The sequence below is a fragment of the Lottia gigantea genome, assembly GCF_000327385.1.
Source record: "Lottia gigantea unplaced genomic scaffold LOTGIsca_67, whole genome shotgun sequence".
Taxonomy (NCBI): Eukaryota; Metazoa; Mollusca; class Gastropoda; family Lottiidae; genus Lottia; species Lottia gigantea.
Window position 1 is genome coordinate 1,835,461 of NW_008710284.1, and position 18,783 is coordinate 1,854,243.

An 18,783-nucleotide genomic window follows, 5' to 3' on the forward strand; every position below is an offset into this window, starting at 1 on the left:
ATTGTCGTCTGACGGGCAGTGGGGTAGCTCAGTCAGTAGTGAGTTAGATTGTATGTCTGCTAGCGCAAAATGACCTGTGGCCCCCCCTGGAAAATGTGGCCCCTGCTCGCCCCCCTCACCTAATGTGTCCTAAAATCTCTACTATGATTCTGGACTGCTGTGGCAGTGAGTGAGGTAGATGTGCCACACCTTTGATTTTCAGTGAAGGACAACTTGATTTGCTAATCTTATTAATTCATTAATTACTTTAATTCTGTAATCTCTTCAATGCTAATTAGGGTTTCATTCATTCATTCATTAAGGGATTACTTACAATCAGTTTATTTCATTCATTCATTGAAATAGTGGGCGTGCCAGCACGTGATAATCATAGTCCAAACATTGAAAGGTCAAGGACGATTCTCAAACGAGGTCAGAACAAATTCAAGATGGACGCCAATGTTGACTGAGTGAAGAATTTATTGAATTATTTCACAAAATGGAATGTTAAAACCAGAAAGGGTCGGCGATCGGTTCGGCCGTTAGGTGAGTAGACATAACATTGTGTTCGATGGATGAAATTTTAGAAAAAATGTAGATGATGAAGCCATTTCTTGAAGCGGAACTAGTGTCGACTTGACCGGAATTTTAATTTTTTTTGACAGATGAGGGGTAAACTTGTTTCGGTTGCTTTTCCTGGATCAACCCTTTGATGTGACATGTTGATGCATTATGTCCATGTCTGATACATGAGATAAAAATTGTGCTAGAGAAAATGTAAAAGATTGCAGAAGTGTATTCCATTAGTGATAGTGTAACAGTTGAGCAGACGCAAACAGTGACAGAGACAATACAAATGAACATTATGAGACTGGTGGTGAGTCATTCTCTGCTGGGTATATGAACTGTGTAGTAATTATACCAAACCAGATCAATAATTTTGTTTATTCACACTTTCTATCTCACCTGGTGTTCTCTTGTAGTTGCATTTGTGAACCAAATCTTTGTGATACCTTGCATACCAATTGTTTCTATCTAAAGTTGAACTATCTTCCATATCTGTAATATAACAGAAACACATTAGTAGATTTCAATCTAGCATGTAGGCCTAATCACAGATATCTGAATGATTCATAATATTATGACTTATCATACTTTTTCTGATAAATAAGAGAATATGAATTATTCAGTAAGGATGCTAATAACCGCCAGGTGGTTTATGAAATCCTAAGCTAACCAAGGTACCATATCAACACCTGGCCATGTATTCTCGTAGCGATCTTAGTGCTAAGATGTCTAAGGGTCTTATTTTCTGACACTGATTCTAGGATATCCTAGTGCTTGGATCATTTCAAGAATATGTATCCTGAATTGTAATGTAACCCTGGAGTATTCTAAACTTTTTATGTCTATCAGAGCATTCTCTTTGCACCAGTTTGCAATTAAGTTTTGGGAATTCCATATGAGCTTTATTGATAATCTTTCAGATAAATTATCCCATTTGTAAGTCAAAGAGATAGCCAGTATTTTAGAGTTAAATTTTGACCTGAGATTGACCTGTATTATATCCTGAATCTGTACATGTAGATCATCAGTCAGCCAGTAATGTTATGAATGATGGGACAGATTAAAGGACATTCACATGTATATGATATAGATCTGTTGAATGAGGGCAAGTAATGTCTTCAAATGCGGGCAAGTAATTGCTAGACTCACAGAAATTGCAAATCGATACTATAAGTGTAGGATATTTTTATAGGAAGTATTGTTAAGTCTAATATTGTTATTATAGTTATTTATTGATTGTATTGAAAAATTAGTATTTATATCAAAGGTTTTATTGATTTTGGTATAAAATTTGGGTTAAATCAGTATATTTTTACTATTTTATTTTTTAATCAATAGTACGAATAGTAAAAGCTTTGTGACAAGAATTTAGATTCTGTTACATGGTAGGATTATTTTTATAGCTTATTCTAATACATAATAGTTTACCAGAGAGTAGGACTTGCAAACCTTGCCTTCTCCAGGAGTTTGAGTATGGATAATCAGGGAAGGATCAATGCCAAGAAGTTAAACCAAGGACAGGCTGTCCAGCAGCCTTATAATTCCAAAATTAGACCTAGAATTTCTTAATTATTTCAATGACTGTTGGACAGCCCGCAAGGGCCAACCGGTATTAAAAAGCCTTGTGAACCTTAATGTTATCCTTGTAAGAAATTGGTTTCTCTCTTTCATTATATACTGTTAGAGCATTATGGATCACTGAGCAGTTATTCTGGACTGAGAACCTAAGTTATCCTCGTAAATTCATTACCAAGGGGTTTGACCAAGGACCAGCTGGTAGACAAGATCCTCGTGAACCTAAGTTGTTATCCTTGTAAATCATTATCAAGAGGTTTGGCCAAGGTCCAGCTGGTAGACAAGATCCTCATGAACCTAAGTTGTTATCCTTGTAAATCATTATCAAGAGGTTTGGCTAAGGACCAGCTGGTAGAAAAGATCCTCATGAATCTAAGTTGTTATCCTCGTAAGCATTGATCATTTCTTTCTTTCTTTGTTTACCCCTTAATACCTTACGGATCTCTGAGAATAATTTCTACACCCAGCCTTGCCTTACCCTTATAGCTTTGTGAATCACAGAGCAGTTTCTCCGGACTGAGCTGTCCAAGGAGGGAAATATTTTAAGGTGAAGGAAGGTTATCAGCTATCAGTTAATGTTTATTTTGATATGCAAATTAGGTGATTAAAGTCCGCATCGTGGGTCTATTTTAAACGTAATTTTAATCTGATTATTTTAAGTTGATTAGATAATTTTACATCACTTTCCTTTGTTTTACACGCACTTAAAATAGTCTCTACTTTCTTGAACAAAATTGACCATCATAACATCAGACGACAAGCTTAACAGTTGCTCAAAAGTGGTAAGCTTATGGTCTGATGAAGGACCAGCTTGTCCATCAACAAATAAGCTTCTGAAATGAACATTACTAAGATTACAGACTGAGCAAAAATATTTGTGCTTCTCCGTGCACAATTCAGCACATAAGCAAGTAAAAACCAGTAATAAGCCTGATACGTATCTAGTCTGTATCATTTTATTAATTCTTTAAAATAAAGTGAATTGTTCAGGATTTGAATGATACCGAGGTTATGCGTAATTATCTTTTCCGAACTAAACAGGACATAAAGTTTGCAAACAAAGTCCGTTCCTAACTGTTGGTGATCTTATGTTTCACCTCCTACTTTTCTGCACCTGATTGGGCTAATAAAGACGGGTGCTTGAACTTGAAGAGGAAAATTTTTAATGAGATGGTGAAGGAGACTAATTAGTATATAAACAAAACTGGCCTTGACCTCCAAGAGATAAAAATTAAAGCTTGGATTTTCTCTTTATGATAAAAAGGACAACGACACGCATCATCTTTCTGATTCATTATATGATTATCTCAATTTATGACAGTAAGTTTTTCTGCTTATTTTAGTTCTCCAAAAGGGATTATATCGTTTTCTAGACATTTTATGTGTATCAGAGACACTGATAGCATTAATTTGCACCCTTATAAATTTCAATCAGACGTCTGAGGCTCTAGGAATGTTTTGAACATTGTGAAGATGTGAAACATTTGTTTACCTTTATATCTATGGCTTCCAATTGGTAAGAAAGTAGCTGTGTTCAACGCTGCTTTTGGATATCTTTCTTAGGTGTTCTGAAATGTCAAAAAAATTAAGGATTATTGACAAAGCATGTCTACCTCTATCGGACGTCTATCTTTGGGGGAACGTGCAGGAAAGTAGGACTTAAAACACCATTTTAATTAAGCTTTTTAATATAGAAGAGCATGTCTATCTCATTGATTATGCAGTTAAACGGAAAGATGTAAGAAAGAAGAACTTAAAACACCATTTTATATTATTTATACTTATGTATTGAGATTTATATAGGTCTGTTACAATGATTAAAGGGATTTAAAAGAGATATTCTGGTCTATTCCTGTATATCAGAGACACGCATAGTTTAATATATAGTTTTCTAATGTCATTTCCAATCACTTGAAAACTATTGGACCCCGGAATGAATATTCTGAATTACAAAGAGCAAGAACACCTCTTTTGATTTGCCTCAACTATTAGCTTCAATTTGCCTAACATATACATGATAAAATCTAATGTCACGTGGATGAGCAATGTTGACACACACTTATTTTGGCAAGATGTAGAAAAAATAGTCATGACGGATGAAATACTGACGTCAAGACGCAACATGTTTGTCAACTGTCAACTAATGTTAATTTCAACAGCATTCTTATCTAGAGTTTGTTAACTTATTCTAATATATTGATGTTGATTTTATGGGAAGTTATGGTTATATTAGCGGAAAGTTACAAATTTATTCTGACTAAAAACTATTCCAGAAAATGGAGAAGTTTACACTATATTCCGTGTGATCTTGTTTTAATTATAGCGGATTAATTCATGACTTGTTTAACTCAGTGACTCTAATCATAATGTTGTTGTTCAGATCCTTTGGGTATAAAAATGGAAAGTGGGGCTTTGTATAAGGTTAATGGTTGATTTTGAGGTTAAACTGAACTGTCTATAGTAAAGAACACAGTCTTAATTTTGGTATGTGGGTGATTTTTACCAGTATTAAATTCAGGGTGTGTAGAATCAGATAAGGGTCATTTCATTTTGTATATATATTACTGTGTGGGTGTATTAACAAGTCTACAATACAGGATTATCCAGCTAAATATCTAAGACAGGATCATCCAGTTTTAATTGACCGGTTGATATTATTTACCCCTTGGTTTGCGCTTAATGATCCAGTACTAATCCTACTTTAATCTGTTAGAAATCTCTTTGATTGCCATAGTCCGAAATAATATTTAAAGAGATAAGCTTAGATGTAAAATGAGTTTTTTTGGACACAAATATTTTCTTTGACAACAGCCACCCCATTCCTCTTCCTATTTTTAATTGCTATATATGTGATTATGCCTTAGAACTATCAGAGTACAATTTCTCTCACTAGCACCCCCACCCCCTCCCCTCAACTCCCATATCTTCTCTCTTTAGTTACCTATACCATGTAAAGATATCTGTATTTACCAATGAATAATTTCTTCACTCCCACCAGCCCCCTTCCCCTCAAATCCCATATCTTCTCTCTATATATCTATACTTCTTCAGAGATATGTATATTTACCAATGAATAATTTCTTCACTCCCACCAGCCCCCTCCCCTCAAATCCCATATCTTCTCTCTATATATCTATACTTCTTCAGAGATATGTATATTTACCAATGAATAATTTCTTCACTCCCACCAGCCCCCTCCCCTCAACTCCCATATCTTCTCTCTATATATCTATACTTCTTCAGAGATATGTATATTTACCACATACAAATTAATTCAGAACTTTGACCTTTTATCAGACTGTTAATGAATCAGAGTAAGAAATATAAATATGACAAATATTCCATGTCCCAGTGAGTGAGTTATAAGCTTACAGCTGATAAACAAAAGGTTAAAGGGACTACTGCGATTACAGACAACTACCTAGTCTACAAAATCAACATCCCCTTGAAGTGAACATTAACTTGCCATGTACCTTTAAAGGGATATTATAGAGGTTTTCAACATTTTTATGTGTATCCTGTACACTGATTACTTGGATTTGCACCATTCCAATGTTCAATCAGACGTCTGTGGTTCCTGCAATTACACTAAAACCTTGCAAACGCTGTATTTTATTGAAATATAAGAACCTTTGCGATTACTGAAGTCATAAAACACCTAGTTTTGGAATTGCAAAAACCACAGACGTCTGATTTAAAATTGGAATGGTGTAAATTGATGCGTCAGTGTTCCTGATACACATGACCAATTAAGAAAACAGTCTCTTTAAGTTGTACAATGTAATACAATCTTTCACTTTGATAAAGGACACACTGAGACAATTTTGATCTTGCAAGGTTATTTAAGAGAAAGGAAAGCTACAGCTGGTTTCTGAAACCACATCTTTCTATTTGTATATGGATAGATTAAACATTTGTACAAGCAATTCCGTTAACCAAAAATCTTGACCAAAGAATGCAAAATCAGGATAAAGATTAGCATCTGGTAGAATGAGCTTGCATTGCGTCATAAACTGCGACAAAATATGGAAAAATATTTAAATGTGAAGTCAAGTGGTAAGAAATTCGATAAAAATTGCCACTACCAGCCAACATTCTTGAATTTTGAACTGGGTGGGATAAAAATGTTCAATTCTCAAGTGTACATCAAGGATAAAGCTTCTTTTTTTAAGATGTACTTAGATTAAAGAAACTAAGTAGGATGATGACCTAGTTGGTCTCTGGGAAATATTTTAAAATGTTGACATTCTTATCACTAATTGCCTCATTATTTTTATATTTTCAGGGTCAAGGTTCAACTTTTGTTCTCTCCTTACTAATTAGTAACAAGCAGACGACAGTGGCCATCTTGGAAAACTTGAAAACTTTTTACAGAAAGGATAAAGGATTGTATAATTTGGAGACTTGTTAAAGCTTATTCATTCAAGGAGGCCATTTTGGGAAAAGATTTTTCTCTTTGAAGACATTGTTTGAATCAATTTGGAAATATTTTCTGTGATAAATTTACCGTGATATGTTTAAAATACTCAGAAGAATGACAGAGGAGTAAGTTCATGACTGCGAGAAGTAATGATGACATCAAAACTTGTGTAAAAGGATCACCAAATATGGAATATATTACTGTTTAGTATGGCTGCACCCGAAGCGGTCAAAATACATAAATTGCATATAGAAGCACACAACACTTTTGACCAATCAAATCCTAAGAAACATGTTGTGACATTCAACCAATCAGCTGTGGTGGTGCATTTTAATGGCATTGAACCAGAAGACCAGCTAGCAGCAGACGCTGAAGTTAACGGAAATTATAAAAAGATGGCAGAAGACAGAAATCACCTTGAAGAGCGCATGGAACAAGTATCACATTTTCTGCCAAACGGCTTTGCGCCTAGCGATCAACTCATGTTGCATTCAGTAACCGAGAAAAATGATTTAGCCAAAAATTGTCATCATGGACACAATGCTTCTTTATTTGACAGAAGCTTGTCATTCTCGTGCGTGGAACATACCAACGCATCGCAAATTTTAGAAGTGGATGAGCCCGAGTCGAGTTTAGACTCGGAAAAGAAAAATAGTGATGATGAAAATGTTGACAATGTCGAGGACGAAACTGAACAAGGAATAGATGTTGCTATGGTGATGGATACTATGGAAACGGAGAACAATCAAACGGGGAGTTCTAGTGATGTTTTGAAAATAGAATCGTTAAAAATAGACCCAAAGACTTTACATTTGAATCTGCCTCATGTCCATAAAACTGTTCATACTTCGTCCAATGAGTCGAAACAAGCAGTGAAAGACAGACTAATCAAACGTGTTAAAGCCCCGCCTCCTCGTCAATCGTGGCTCCTGCGGCTGTTTGAATCCAAGTTGTTTGATATGTCCATAGCTATCTCGTATTTATTCAACTCTAAGGAGCCTGGGGTCCAGTCTTATTTAGGTATGTTCGTCTATTGTTTTTTCTGAAGTGGGACCCTTCTCATGCTTTAAAAGGGACAGCAATTGAAATGAAAAGGGGTCATCTCTTTGCCATAGACCTTGCCTGTGCCCTAGGGTCATCTCACAATTCCTTGGCATTTGTATTCAAGAAAACTGGTGTGACAAATAAGTTTGCGGAAAAACACAAATGTTTTGAACTTATTAATTAAGAATAAAATGTTGGTCTCACACATTATTGATGTGTTAACGCAGTTGATCACATGACAATCTGAATAAATGACTAAGTCACAAATCTTACATTGCATCATTGTTGTGTTTTGACGACGTCATTGTATCACATGACAAGCTACAGTTCATTGAAGGAAGTGATATTAAACATGGTTTGTTTTTTGATGTTTCAGGAAATCGGTTATTTAGTTTTCACAATGATGAGATTGACCTGTATTTACCTCAGATTGTTAATATGTACATACAGATGCATGATGTAGCAGAGGCCATTCATCCATATTTAGTCCATAGGTCAGTACACACAGTTTATTCATCTTGATGGTCTTCAGACTTTCAACCCTGTTTCCCTGTCAGTATTGCAAGTTAGAGAGGCTGACTTGGAAAATGTTGTTTGAATGGGAAGATGGGACAATAAGCCAAGGCCCCATGTGCTACAGGCTGCGCACGTTAATGTTGGAAATAGAAAATAGCAGGAATAAACGAAAGAAACAACCAATGATCTTACAAGGACCCTGCCTACTAGCTGGTCTTTGACCAAACCTCTTGGCATTGAGCTTTCTCAGATGATCTGTACCCATTTACAGCTGTGTCTAAGTAAACGGTCCTTCCTCATGAAAAGTTTTGAAATCTATCAAAAAAGATAGCTGATTTTGGATTGCCAACATTCCAAGACCGATACTTAATATCTTCATTTTGTATTCCAGATGTCGCCAAAGTATCGAGTTTTCAATTCACACGGCCTGGTTGCTAGGCGCCTATTCTGCAGACGTCCTGAAGCCAACGTGGAAAAATTCCCAGGGTATCAAACTAAAAAATCTCATCTTGAACGAAGATTTACGGTAAGAAACATTTTAATGATCTGAACTGCAATGAAACTCAAAATCCAAAATAAAAGTTTGGCAATACAGCTATTGTGAACTTTTAATATGGTACAGATAAAGAAAATATGAATATTTCTGTCCATTCCAGGCCTAACAAACATATCAAGGCAAGCTCAACTCTACCTAGTCCAACCTATACCAAATCTATTCAACCACCCACAGACATCCCTCCGATGTCGCCCACTGGTCTCAAGAAAACTCATACCAGGTCTCGGTCTGAAGCAACAGGTAATATTGGTTTCAAGTTTCAATCTGGCCACATATTCTTGAAACGATCTAGCGCCAAGGTATCCTAGAAATAGTGTTAGAAGCCTGGAGTTAAGATCGTTTTGAGAATGATAACATTCCAATGCTCTGACTGTTCTCCAGCCTGTCATTAAAACATTTCCTTATTGCTTTGGACACTGAGAAATGAAATAAATGTTGTGTGACGTCACTTGGTAACGACCGCTCATGAATATACTCCATAATTGCATAAAGCTGCCAGGCTTGAAAAGGTTAATGCATGAATTTATATACCTATTGCAGGTCTGTATTTGAAACACAGCGAGAGTACACCATCCTCGATGAACCTAAATGCAATCAACGTTATTGGTGACTTATCAACTGGAAGAGCCTTTGACAATGGTTGTACATGTCAGAAGAGTTCGGAGGCCCTGTTTAATAATTTGACGGGACGAGAGACTGTCTGTAATTGTGATGTAAGTTCCTATAAACCTTATTCATGCACCAAAAGTGAGGCTCAAAATGCAAACTGTCTTCTGATGAAAATATATTTTGTTTTGATTTAGCTGGATTGGAGAAGGAGGCGTTACAGACACTGCAGAGCCATGACTGACCCCTCCCTAGTACCTCTAGCTGTACCACAAGACCAATATATTCATTTCATTCTTTCTGTTTATTAACAGGCCCCAAGACTAATGCCAGAGTTAGAATTTGTGAAATCTCTGATGAATATCGGTATAAAACTACAGTTATTGCCTACAAAGGAATTACGAAGTAAGTGCCAGTTTTGAAAATGATGCTGAAACATTTGTGAATTTTGGCAACAGGGAGAGTATGTATGTCAAGCAGATGCCTTGGTCAGATCTCTCTCCCTAGTGATCTGTCTGTATTGAGTGTTCAGTCTATTATGATCAAAGAGAATTAGTTGTTTACTGTTTTTCTACTTTCGTTTTAGCATCCAGATTGATAGCTGAACTAGCCATGTTGAATTTGAATCTACCCGCTAGAGTTTGGCTGCCGATCGCTGATAAAGACCATCATCATGTCGTCAGGATACCCCACACACAAGCTGTTGTATTAAACTCAAAAGAAAAGGTAACTTGGATGACAATGTCGGATATTGGCCCTTTGAGCTACCATCTAGTCTGTGGCCAAACCATTGGTTATACAAAGATAACAACCTCGTTTCACACAGGATCCTTTCTACCAACTAGCCTTTGACCAAACCTCTTGGTGTTGGCCTTTGTCCAATTATCTGTACCGATTTACAGCTGGGTTGATTGGAATTATGAGTGAAAATATTCACAGAAAGATTAGACGGACAGCCATCATTACGGACGTAACCAAGCAAATGATGTCATGTAAAAAACCAACACTCAAACAACACAGACTTTGCTACAAAACCCTATATAACTCAGTCCAGAATTTTTTCATTATGTTTTTTTGTTTTGAATTCCAGGCACCGTATTTACTGTATGTAGAGGTACTGGAATGTGAAAACCTAGCGTCCAGTCAAGTACCGAGTAAGATACTAGAGAACACGCTACGATTCACTCGCTCAGAGGAAGATCTGACGGGACACCACTACTCTCCTAAAGGTACGTCACCTCTGGATACCCTTTCTTCAATAAGGCGACATATACCTGAGCGGCTGGTGAATCAGGGGTCACAAGTGACGTCACACAACGTTAAAAACTGACTATCTTGTCCTATTTTTCAGGTAACAGTTCTCCTCGAGGTGAATTCAGTGTCTATGGCAACTCCACAGATTTTGATGATGCTGATTGCTGGTCTCAAGAAGATGATGAAATTATCCAGGTAGGTGGAAGGTTGAGAACTATTTAAAGGAATGATTGTCAAAAGAGCAAGTGCTAATGCTGAAGGGCAAGATTTTTCAAAAAGAATCGATATGAAGTTGAAACATATTATTTGGAGGGGAAGGTTATTCCAAGAACGAATGGAAAGATGGTGCATTCAGATTACAATTTATCATAAGAATTGATATACATCAAATGATTTTCTGATTCATTTTGTTCTTTCTAGTTTGCCTTAAAGTGTCGACCCAGCGATACTATTTCCCAGATGTCAACCGAGAGCTCAGCAAGTGCCGATAGCAAAGAACCAGTATACATAGCTGCAGGAGACATTCGAAGAAGACTCTCAGAAAATATCACTGCTCCTAAAGGCAAATTTGAGGTAAGAGACAATTTATTTACAAGATATCATAATTTACTTGGATCAAGTCATGACATCAGAGGACAGTGACATCAGAGGACAGTGACATCAGAGAACAGTGACATCAGAAGATAGTTACATCACAGGTTAGATAATGACATCACAACATAGTGATGTCACAGAAAGACATGAATATCTAAACCTGATGTTTTTTTCCAGCGTGATCCTGATGATCCATCAGCAGCAGCTCTGAAGGAACCATGGGAAGAGAAAGTGAGTCGGATACGAGAATCATCACCATACGGTCACATGCCTAATTGGAAGCTGATGTCAGTGATAGTAAAATGTGGAGATGATCTACGACAAGAACTACTGGTTTATCAAGTCCTCAAGCAATTGCAGGTAAGGGGTTGGGCTTTTTTGGGAGAAATGCAAAACCACACCACACCACACCAGCTGTGAGGAGTTTTGGACGAATCGATGGTGTAAAGATCAAATTTGAATTTGCATCCATTGTTTTAAATGATTAACATGAATAAAGCCAATGAAATTTCCTTTCAGACTATTTGGAGACAAGAGCACGTGCCATTATGGATATTTCCCTACAAAATTATCGTGACTTCCAACAACAGTGGAATGATCGAGCCAGTTCTCAACGCCATATCTCTACATCAGATCAAAAAACATAGCAAAATGACCCTGAGGGATTATTTTATTCACGAATTTGGGCCCCCGACAAGTGAGGAATTTTTGACGGCCCAGAGAAACTTTGTACAGAGCTGTGCTGGATATTGTTTGGTGTGCTACCTTATGCAAGTAAAAGACAGGTAAGCATCGCAGATAATTATAAAAGACTGAATGGGTTTTACGTCCTACTTTTTTGCACCTTATTGGGCTGATAAAGAATGACAATACCATGCTGTGTATTTAAGGGGCATTTGGCCAGGACAGCCACATTAGCCTACTCTTTTATTAACGCCAGCGAATACAGCCAATCAAAGTTGTCAAGGCCCCTGATCAGCAGTATTCTGTGTTACAAGATAGTTGCTATCGCAGTGAAGGTATAAATACGAAGATCATAATAGCTTGACATTGTGAAGAATGCTCTTTCCCCACCTACCCCTAAAAGTATTCATGCATTTGATATCTTTTTCAGACACAATGGCAACATCCTGTTAGATTCAGAAGGTCATATTATACACATTGACTTTGGTTTCATACTCTCTAGTTCACCGGGAAAAAATCTCGGGTTTGAAAACTCAGCTTTTAAACTTACCCATGAATTTGCCGAGGTATGTACCACAAAAAAACCATGATAGCGGCCATTTTAGGCATCAATTTTTCATTTCACTTCAGCTTCAAAGGATGGATGAAGATACACAACTTTCCCCAAAGTACCATATAGTTTTAACACTGGAAAAGAGATTATAATCTACTTTATTAAAAGGCAATGATATTTTCCATAATGTGGTATAATAGTCAAAGGGAGACTACTCCATTTCGTTTAATGTAGGACTAAAGACTACAATGCAGTGATCAAAATAAGTTAATGAGAATACAGCTCCAGTCTTGTGATTCAGTATCAAGTCCGCAGTCTGTTTGGTTCATTTGTAAATGAAATTGTTTATTTTTTTAGGTTATGGATGGATTAGGCAGTGATATGTTTGAATATTTCAAGATTTTAATGCTACAAGGATTGGTGGCCTCCAGAAAACACATGGACAAAATTCTGCCATTGGTGGAGATTATGCAGACAGGTAGGCATAGCAACGAATTTGTCATAGCATTAAAGAGATTGTAGGGGACACTGATAGCATCGATTAGCACCATTCCAATCTTCAGAAAATATGCGTGACGTCACGATCGCAAAAGCTGCTGATAATATGCAAAAAGCTCTGCAATAGTAAAGTAATATGTCAATTTCTTTTCATTAAAAATTTTGTTATTGCAGGCTCTCAGCTACCATGTTTTAGTAAAGGTGCCAGCACCATCAGAGCTTTGAAGGATCGGTTCCACTTAAACCTGACCGAAGAGCAACTGCAATTATTAGTGGACAATATGGTGGAATCGAGCCTTCACTCTTTGACTACTAAACTTTATGACGGGTTCCAATATTATACAAATGGCATTTTATAAAGAGGTTGTCTGCTTTGGCTGGTGTGTGAATTTTATTAAAATGGTGTAGGTGTTTAGTCAGATGATGGTTATAGTTGGAAAGGATTTTTTGTGCCTGTGCCTGTGTCAGTGTACCGATAGTTAAATGGTGGATGGTTTATTACATTTTGATATGCCTCGGCCATTGCCTATGTGGAAAAGTGTTAAGTATGAAATGTGAATGCAAATAAAGACAAAGGCAGAAATTTAATGCGTTCTTACCAAAGGCGTGTTTCTAAAGTAAATGAATACTTATAAGGATTAGTTGGTCCTTGGCCAAAGGTGGAATAAGTATTGACATGGATCTTAATGGGATTATCAGAAATATTGAGGAAAGCTGACTTATTCAGTACCTAAGTGTATCTAAGTTGACTAGAATAATGAGGAATGATGACTTATTCAGCCACATATTACATCTGGGTCAAGTTGACAGATGACTTTTGGAACAAATTTACAGCTGTGTTTATAAGAATAATAGAAAAAGTGACTTGACTTTCACAGTTTAACGGAGATAAGAAACCACATCCATCAAGCAAATAACTTAAGGTTTCAACACTTTGACCTTTTGAGCTCCAGTCTGTGCTCGAGGCCGCCAACAAGTTTTTTAGTGCCACATTTTTAAAGATACTAGACCATTTTAAACAGAGACCAAATCGTGTAAATATGACATGTATTTATTTTTTGTCTAAGTCATTTTGACGCTTTGTGTACATAGCAACTCAAAAATGCAAAAGACCATATTTATTTTGACATGTTCAAATGTGTCTTGAAAAACTGTGTGACCTTGGTTCAGAGACAGAGGATTTCTGAGGGAGATGGGTAGGTATTAAGGAAAGAGGCCCTGCATCTTTTTTGAAGTGATGTTCTGTGTAAACTTGAAGATATAAAGATGACAATTGATGGAGCTTTCTTGAAGTGAGGGCCTTGAAATCTACAATTCTAAGGCTTAAACCCTCTGAGTGACTTTTAGTACAGGGTCATGCCCTCTCAGTACATGTATATGCATGTGCATAAACATCTTTGACCCACTTTGTGTAAATATATCAATATAATGTATATGAATATGTCTATTTTTAATCAACATGTATATAGCATTTTTTTATCACACAAGGGTAGACCTACGTCTTTTTATAACCATCAAATGTTTTTGAGTAAAGAAAACGACTAAATGAGAAATTTTACCCTTGAGCATGACATTTCTTAATGTAAAATTACACTTTTTGACCTTATCATAATTCTTCTGAAGAAAGTGGCTCTGGGTTATCAAAAGGAGTCGATCTAAATTTCCAAATTTGTTTTTGGTATTCTTTATCATTCAAATGTGCATGTTTTGTCCAAACAATCAAACGATCAAAAATTACCCTGCAGTCATTGTGTTTCTTGTAAAATATTTTTTAAATTTACTTTTTATTTAAATGGTCCAAAGGTCACACATTGTCAAAAACATTTTTTTCTAGATGCATTTGGCTACTTTTATTCAGTTTAGAAACCACAGATGTTGGACTAGGAATCGTATTGGTGCAACTGGAAGCTGTAAGTGTTCCTGATACTCTTATAAAAATTGAAGTTGGAATAGATGATGTGCTGTGTCCCGTGCGGGATTCGCAATACAGCAGAAAACAGAAGCGAATCGTGTTTGGACGTGTGACTCGTGTGTTTGCTTCTACTATCTTCTGCTGTATCGATAAACCCAGATCATATATGACACAGGACACTGTACATCAATTCGCGGCTGAAGAAAACTCTTTACTATCCCTTTAAGGACAAAAATAGAGATTTACCCAAAAGTTCTTCTTCTCTGATGTCAAGTTCGATGATATCCTCAAAGAGTTAGAACGGTAGAAATCTGAAATAAATTGCAAATATGTTAATACTTCCTAAAGCAATATTGATGTTTTCATTTTCATTTTAAGCAACTGTCTTGAAGTCCTTGACTTTTTTTATCAAAAGTAACAAGCTTATAAACGGGCTACTACTGATGATCCGCTTTGTATTCTTGAAATGATCTTAGCACGAGAATGTCCTTAGGCCTTGACTTTTAACAGTTTCTAGGATATCCTAGCGCTAAGATCATTTCGAGAATGTGTGGTCTGATTGGTCAATAATATAACTGCAATAATATCAACCAATCAGAGCTCTTTTAATAGAAACTTTACTACTTTTTGTTTTCATTTTGTTTCTGAAGCCATGTATAGTCTATATCTTTAATGTGTTGTATATAATTATTGTTATCAATCAATGCTCAAGTGTCAAATAAATGAAACAAACTATAGATAGTTTTTTGTAACTGAAAGTGATTTTAGTAACATACATTTCAAATGCCTGCAAGTCCTGTCTGCTTTGGAACTTTTGAAACTATTACCATAATCCCATCATCTTACATCAATTTCCACCATATTTCTGACAAAAGTTACCATGGATATACGAATTCACTATAATAAAAAAACCAGGATTGGCATTAGTGATAACGAACAGGTCTTGCAATCCTACAAAGTTCACCCAATGAACTGATGGACATAAGTGACCACCAACAGACTTGGTAGTTCAAACAATGTACATCCACTGGACTGATGGACATGAGTGACTACTTCAATTAAGTCCATCAATGAACTGATGGACAGGAGACTAACCAATTAACTGAAATACAGAAACAAAACATCATTAGTGACAACAAACGACTTGGCAATTCAACCAAGGACAACCTCTGAACTGATGGACATGAGTGACCACAAACAGACTTACCACTTTCAACAAAGGACAATCACTGAACTGATGGGCTTGAGTGACCACCAACAGACAACTATTCACTGAAATAAACAATCAAAACAGCATAAGTGACAACAAACACACAGATAGTTTAAAAAAAAAGGACATCCACTGGTACTGAGTGAGTGACCACCAAAAGACTCAATCTCCAATCTTCACAAAATTTAACAAATCTTCACCATATTCTACCATTTTGTACCATAATCTACCAAAAGACCAGAATAAGTTAAGAGTTAACACAAATTTATTTGGCATTTAAACGATATATCTGATAATTGAATAAGAGATATACACCAACTGGACTGACGGACATGAGTTACCACCAACAGACTTGGTAGTTTAAACAATATACACCCACTGGACTGACGGACATGAGTGACCACCAACAGACTCGGCTGTTTAAACAATATACACCCACTGGACTGACGGACATGAGGGACCACCAACAGACTTATTGGTTTAAAAAATATACACCTACTGGACTGACGGACATGAGTGACCACCAACAGACTCGGCTGTTAAAAAAATATACTCCCATTGGACTGACCATCTTGGCAAGGCAGGGTCGATGAGTTCCCTGAGGGATTTACTCCCCGCCTACCCCATAAATATACAACCAATATACTCCCACTGGACTGACGGACATGAGTGACCACCAACAGAATTGGTAGTTAAAAAAATATACTCCCATTGGACTGACCATCTCGGCAAGGCAGGGTTGATGAATTCCCTGAGGGATTTACTCCCCGCCTACCCCATAAATATACAACCAATATACTCCCACTGGACCGATGGACATGAGTGACCACCAACAGACTTGGCAGTTAAAAAAATATACTCCCATTGGACTGACCATCTCGGCAAGGCAGGGTCGATGAGTTCCCTGAGGGATTTACTCCCCGCCTACCCCATAAATATACAACCAATATACTCCCACTGGTCTGACGGACATGACTGACCACCAACAGACTTGGCAGTTAAAAAAATATACTCCCATTGGACTGACCATCTCGGCAAGGCAGGGTTGATGAATTCCCTGAGGGATTTACTCCCCGCCTACCCCATAAATATACAACCAATATACTCCCACTGGACTGACGGACATGAGTGACCACCAACAGAATTGGTAGTTAAAAAATATACTCCCATTGGACTGACCATCTCGGCAAGGCAGGGTCGATGAATTCCCTGAGGGATTTACTCCCCGCCTACCCCATAAATATACAACCAATATACTCCCACTGGACTGACGGACATGAGTGACCACCAACAGACTTGGCAGTTTAAACAATATACACCCAATGTACAGATCATCTCCGCAAGGCAGGGTCGATGAATTCCCTAAGGGATTTACTCCCTGCCTACCCCATAAGGATTACAAAATGCTCTTTAGCAAATTTCTACCAATTTTACTATCTTATCACCATGTTTAATCATATTTCTTCTGTATTTTGATGCTTATTATAAAAACCACAATGACGAAATTGGACATGAGATTAAATATAACATGCCACAAAATAGTCAAGGGGGTCTTTGCTCCACCATCTCTTCTCTGGTGGATTATCTTCATTGGTAGTTGCGCTAGAACACAACGGAACAAAGACCATATTGGAATGAAAATCTGTATCAAAATTGAGGTCAATATTTTCAAACCAAACTACAACTTGTATTTGGAAAATAGACCATCAATTTCAGAAACAAATATCATTGCAATATATTTTCTGTAAAAAACAAAAACTGATTAGTTAAAGGAAAAATATGATTAGTGACAAAGTGACATAATAATTAATAACAATAACAAAAATATACAAATCAGTCGACTGACAGACATAAACAATAATAGGCCTACACAAAACATAGAACAGATAAACACAAATGACAATTCCACTCACAGATGATTAGTGACAAAGTGACAAAAACAATAATACACAAAACATAAAAGTACAAGTGACCACCAACAGACTTGGTAGTTCAAACAATATACACCCACTGGACTGATGGACATGAGTGACCACCAACAGACTTGGTAGTTTAAACAATATACACCCACTGGACTGACAGACATGAGTGACCACCAACAGACTTGGTAGTTTAAACAATATACACCAACTGGACTGACGGACATGAGTGACCACCAACAGACTTGGTAGTTTTAACAATATACACCCACTGGACTGATGAACATGAGTGACCACCAACAGACTCTGCTGTTCAAACAATATACACCCACTGGACTGACAGACATGAGTGACCCCCAACAGTCTTGATAGTTTTAACAATATACACCCACTGGACTGACGGACATGAGCGACCACCAACAGACTTGGTAGTTTTAACAATATACACCCACTGGACTGACGGACTTGAGCGACCACCAACAGACTTGGTAGTTTTAACAATATACACCCACTGGACTGACGGACATGAGCGACCACCAACAGACTTGGTAGTTTTAACAATATACACCCACTGGACTGACGGACATGAGTGACCACCAACAGACTTGGTAGTTCAAACAATATACACCCACTGGACTGATGGACATGAGTGACCACCAACAGACTTGGTAGTTCAAAGAATATACACCCACTGGACTGACTGACATGAGTGACCACCAACAGACTTGGTAGTTTAAACAATATACACCCATTGGACTGATGGACATGAGTGACCACCAGCAGAATTGGTAGTTCAAACAATATACACCCATTGGACTGACGGACATGAGTGACCACCAACAGACTCGGCTGTTTTAGAAATATACACCCACTGGACTGACGGACATGAGTGACCA

The 18,783-nt window shown here is 37.1% G+C and overlaps 2 protein-coding genes across 2 annotated transcripts; both read left to right on the forward strand.

Annotated features, from left to right (window-relative positions):
• Positions 1-7,269: 7,269 nt before the first annotated feature.
• LOTGIDRAFT_129853 (hypothetical protein) lies at positions 7,270-13,205 on the forward strand (the record flags this gene model as incomplete). The annotated part of the gene is made up of 13 exons (XM_009065099.1): positions 7,270-7,561; positions 7,962-8,079; positions 8,493-8,627; positions 8,797-8,956; positions 9,578-9,668; positions 9,850-9,989; positions 10,354-10,559; positions 10,961-11,090; positions 11,289-11,471; positions 11,631-11,896; positions 12,226-12,361; positions 12,706-12,826; positions 13,021-13,205. The coding sequence occupies 13 exons, from the start codon at positions 7,270-7,272 to the stop codon at positions 13,203-13,205; spliced, it is 2,163 nt and encodes a 720-aa protein (XP_009063347.1).
• Positions 13,206-18,273: 5,068 nt separating this feature from the next.
• On the forward strand, positions 18,274-18,480 carry LOTGIDRAFT_129974 (hypothetical protein; the record flags this gene model as incomplete). The annotated part of the gene is made up of 1 exon (XM_009065100.1): positions 18,274-18,480. A coding segment is annotated over one exon (207 nt), but the record flags the coding sequence as incomplete, so codon positions are not given.
• Positions 18,481-18,783: the final 303 nt, after the last annotated feature.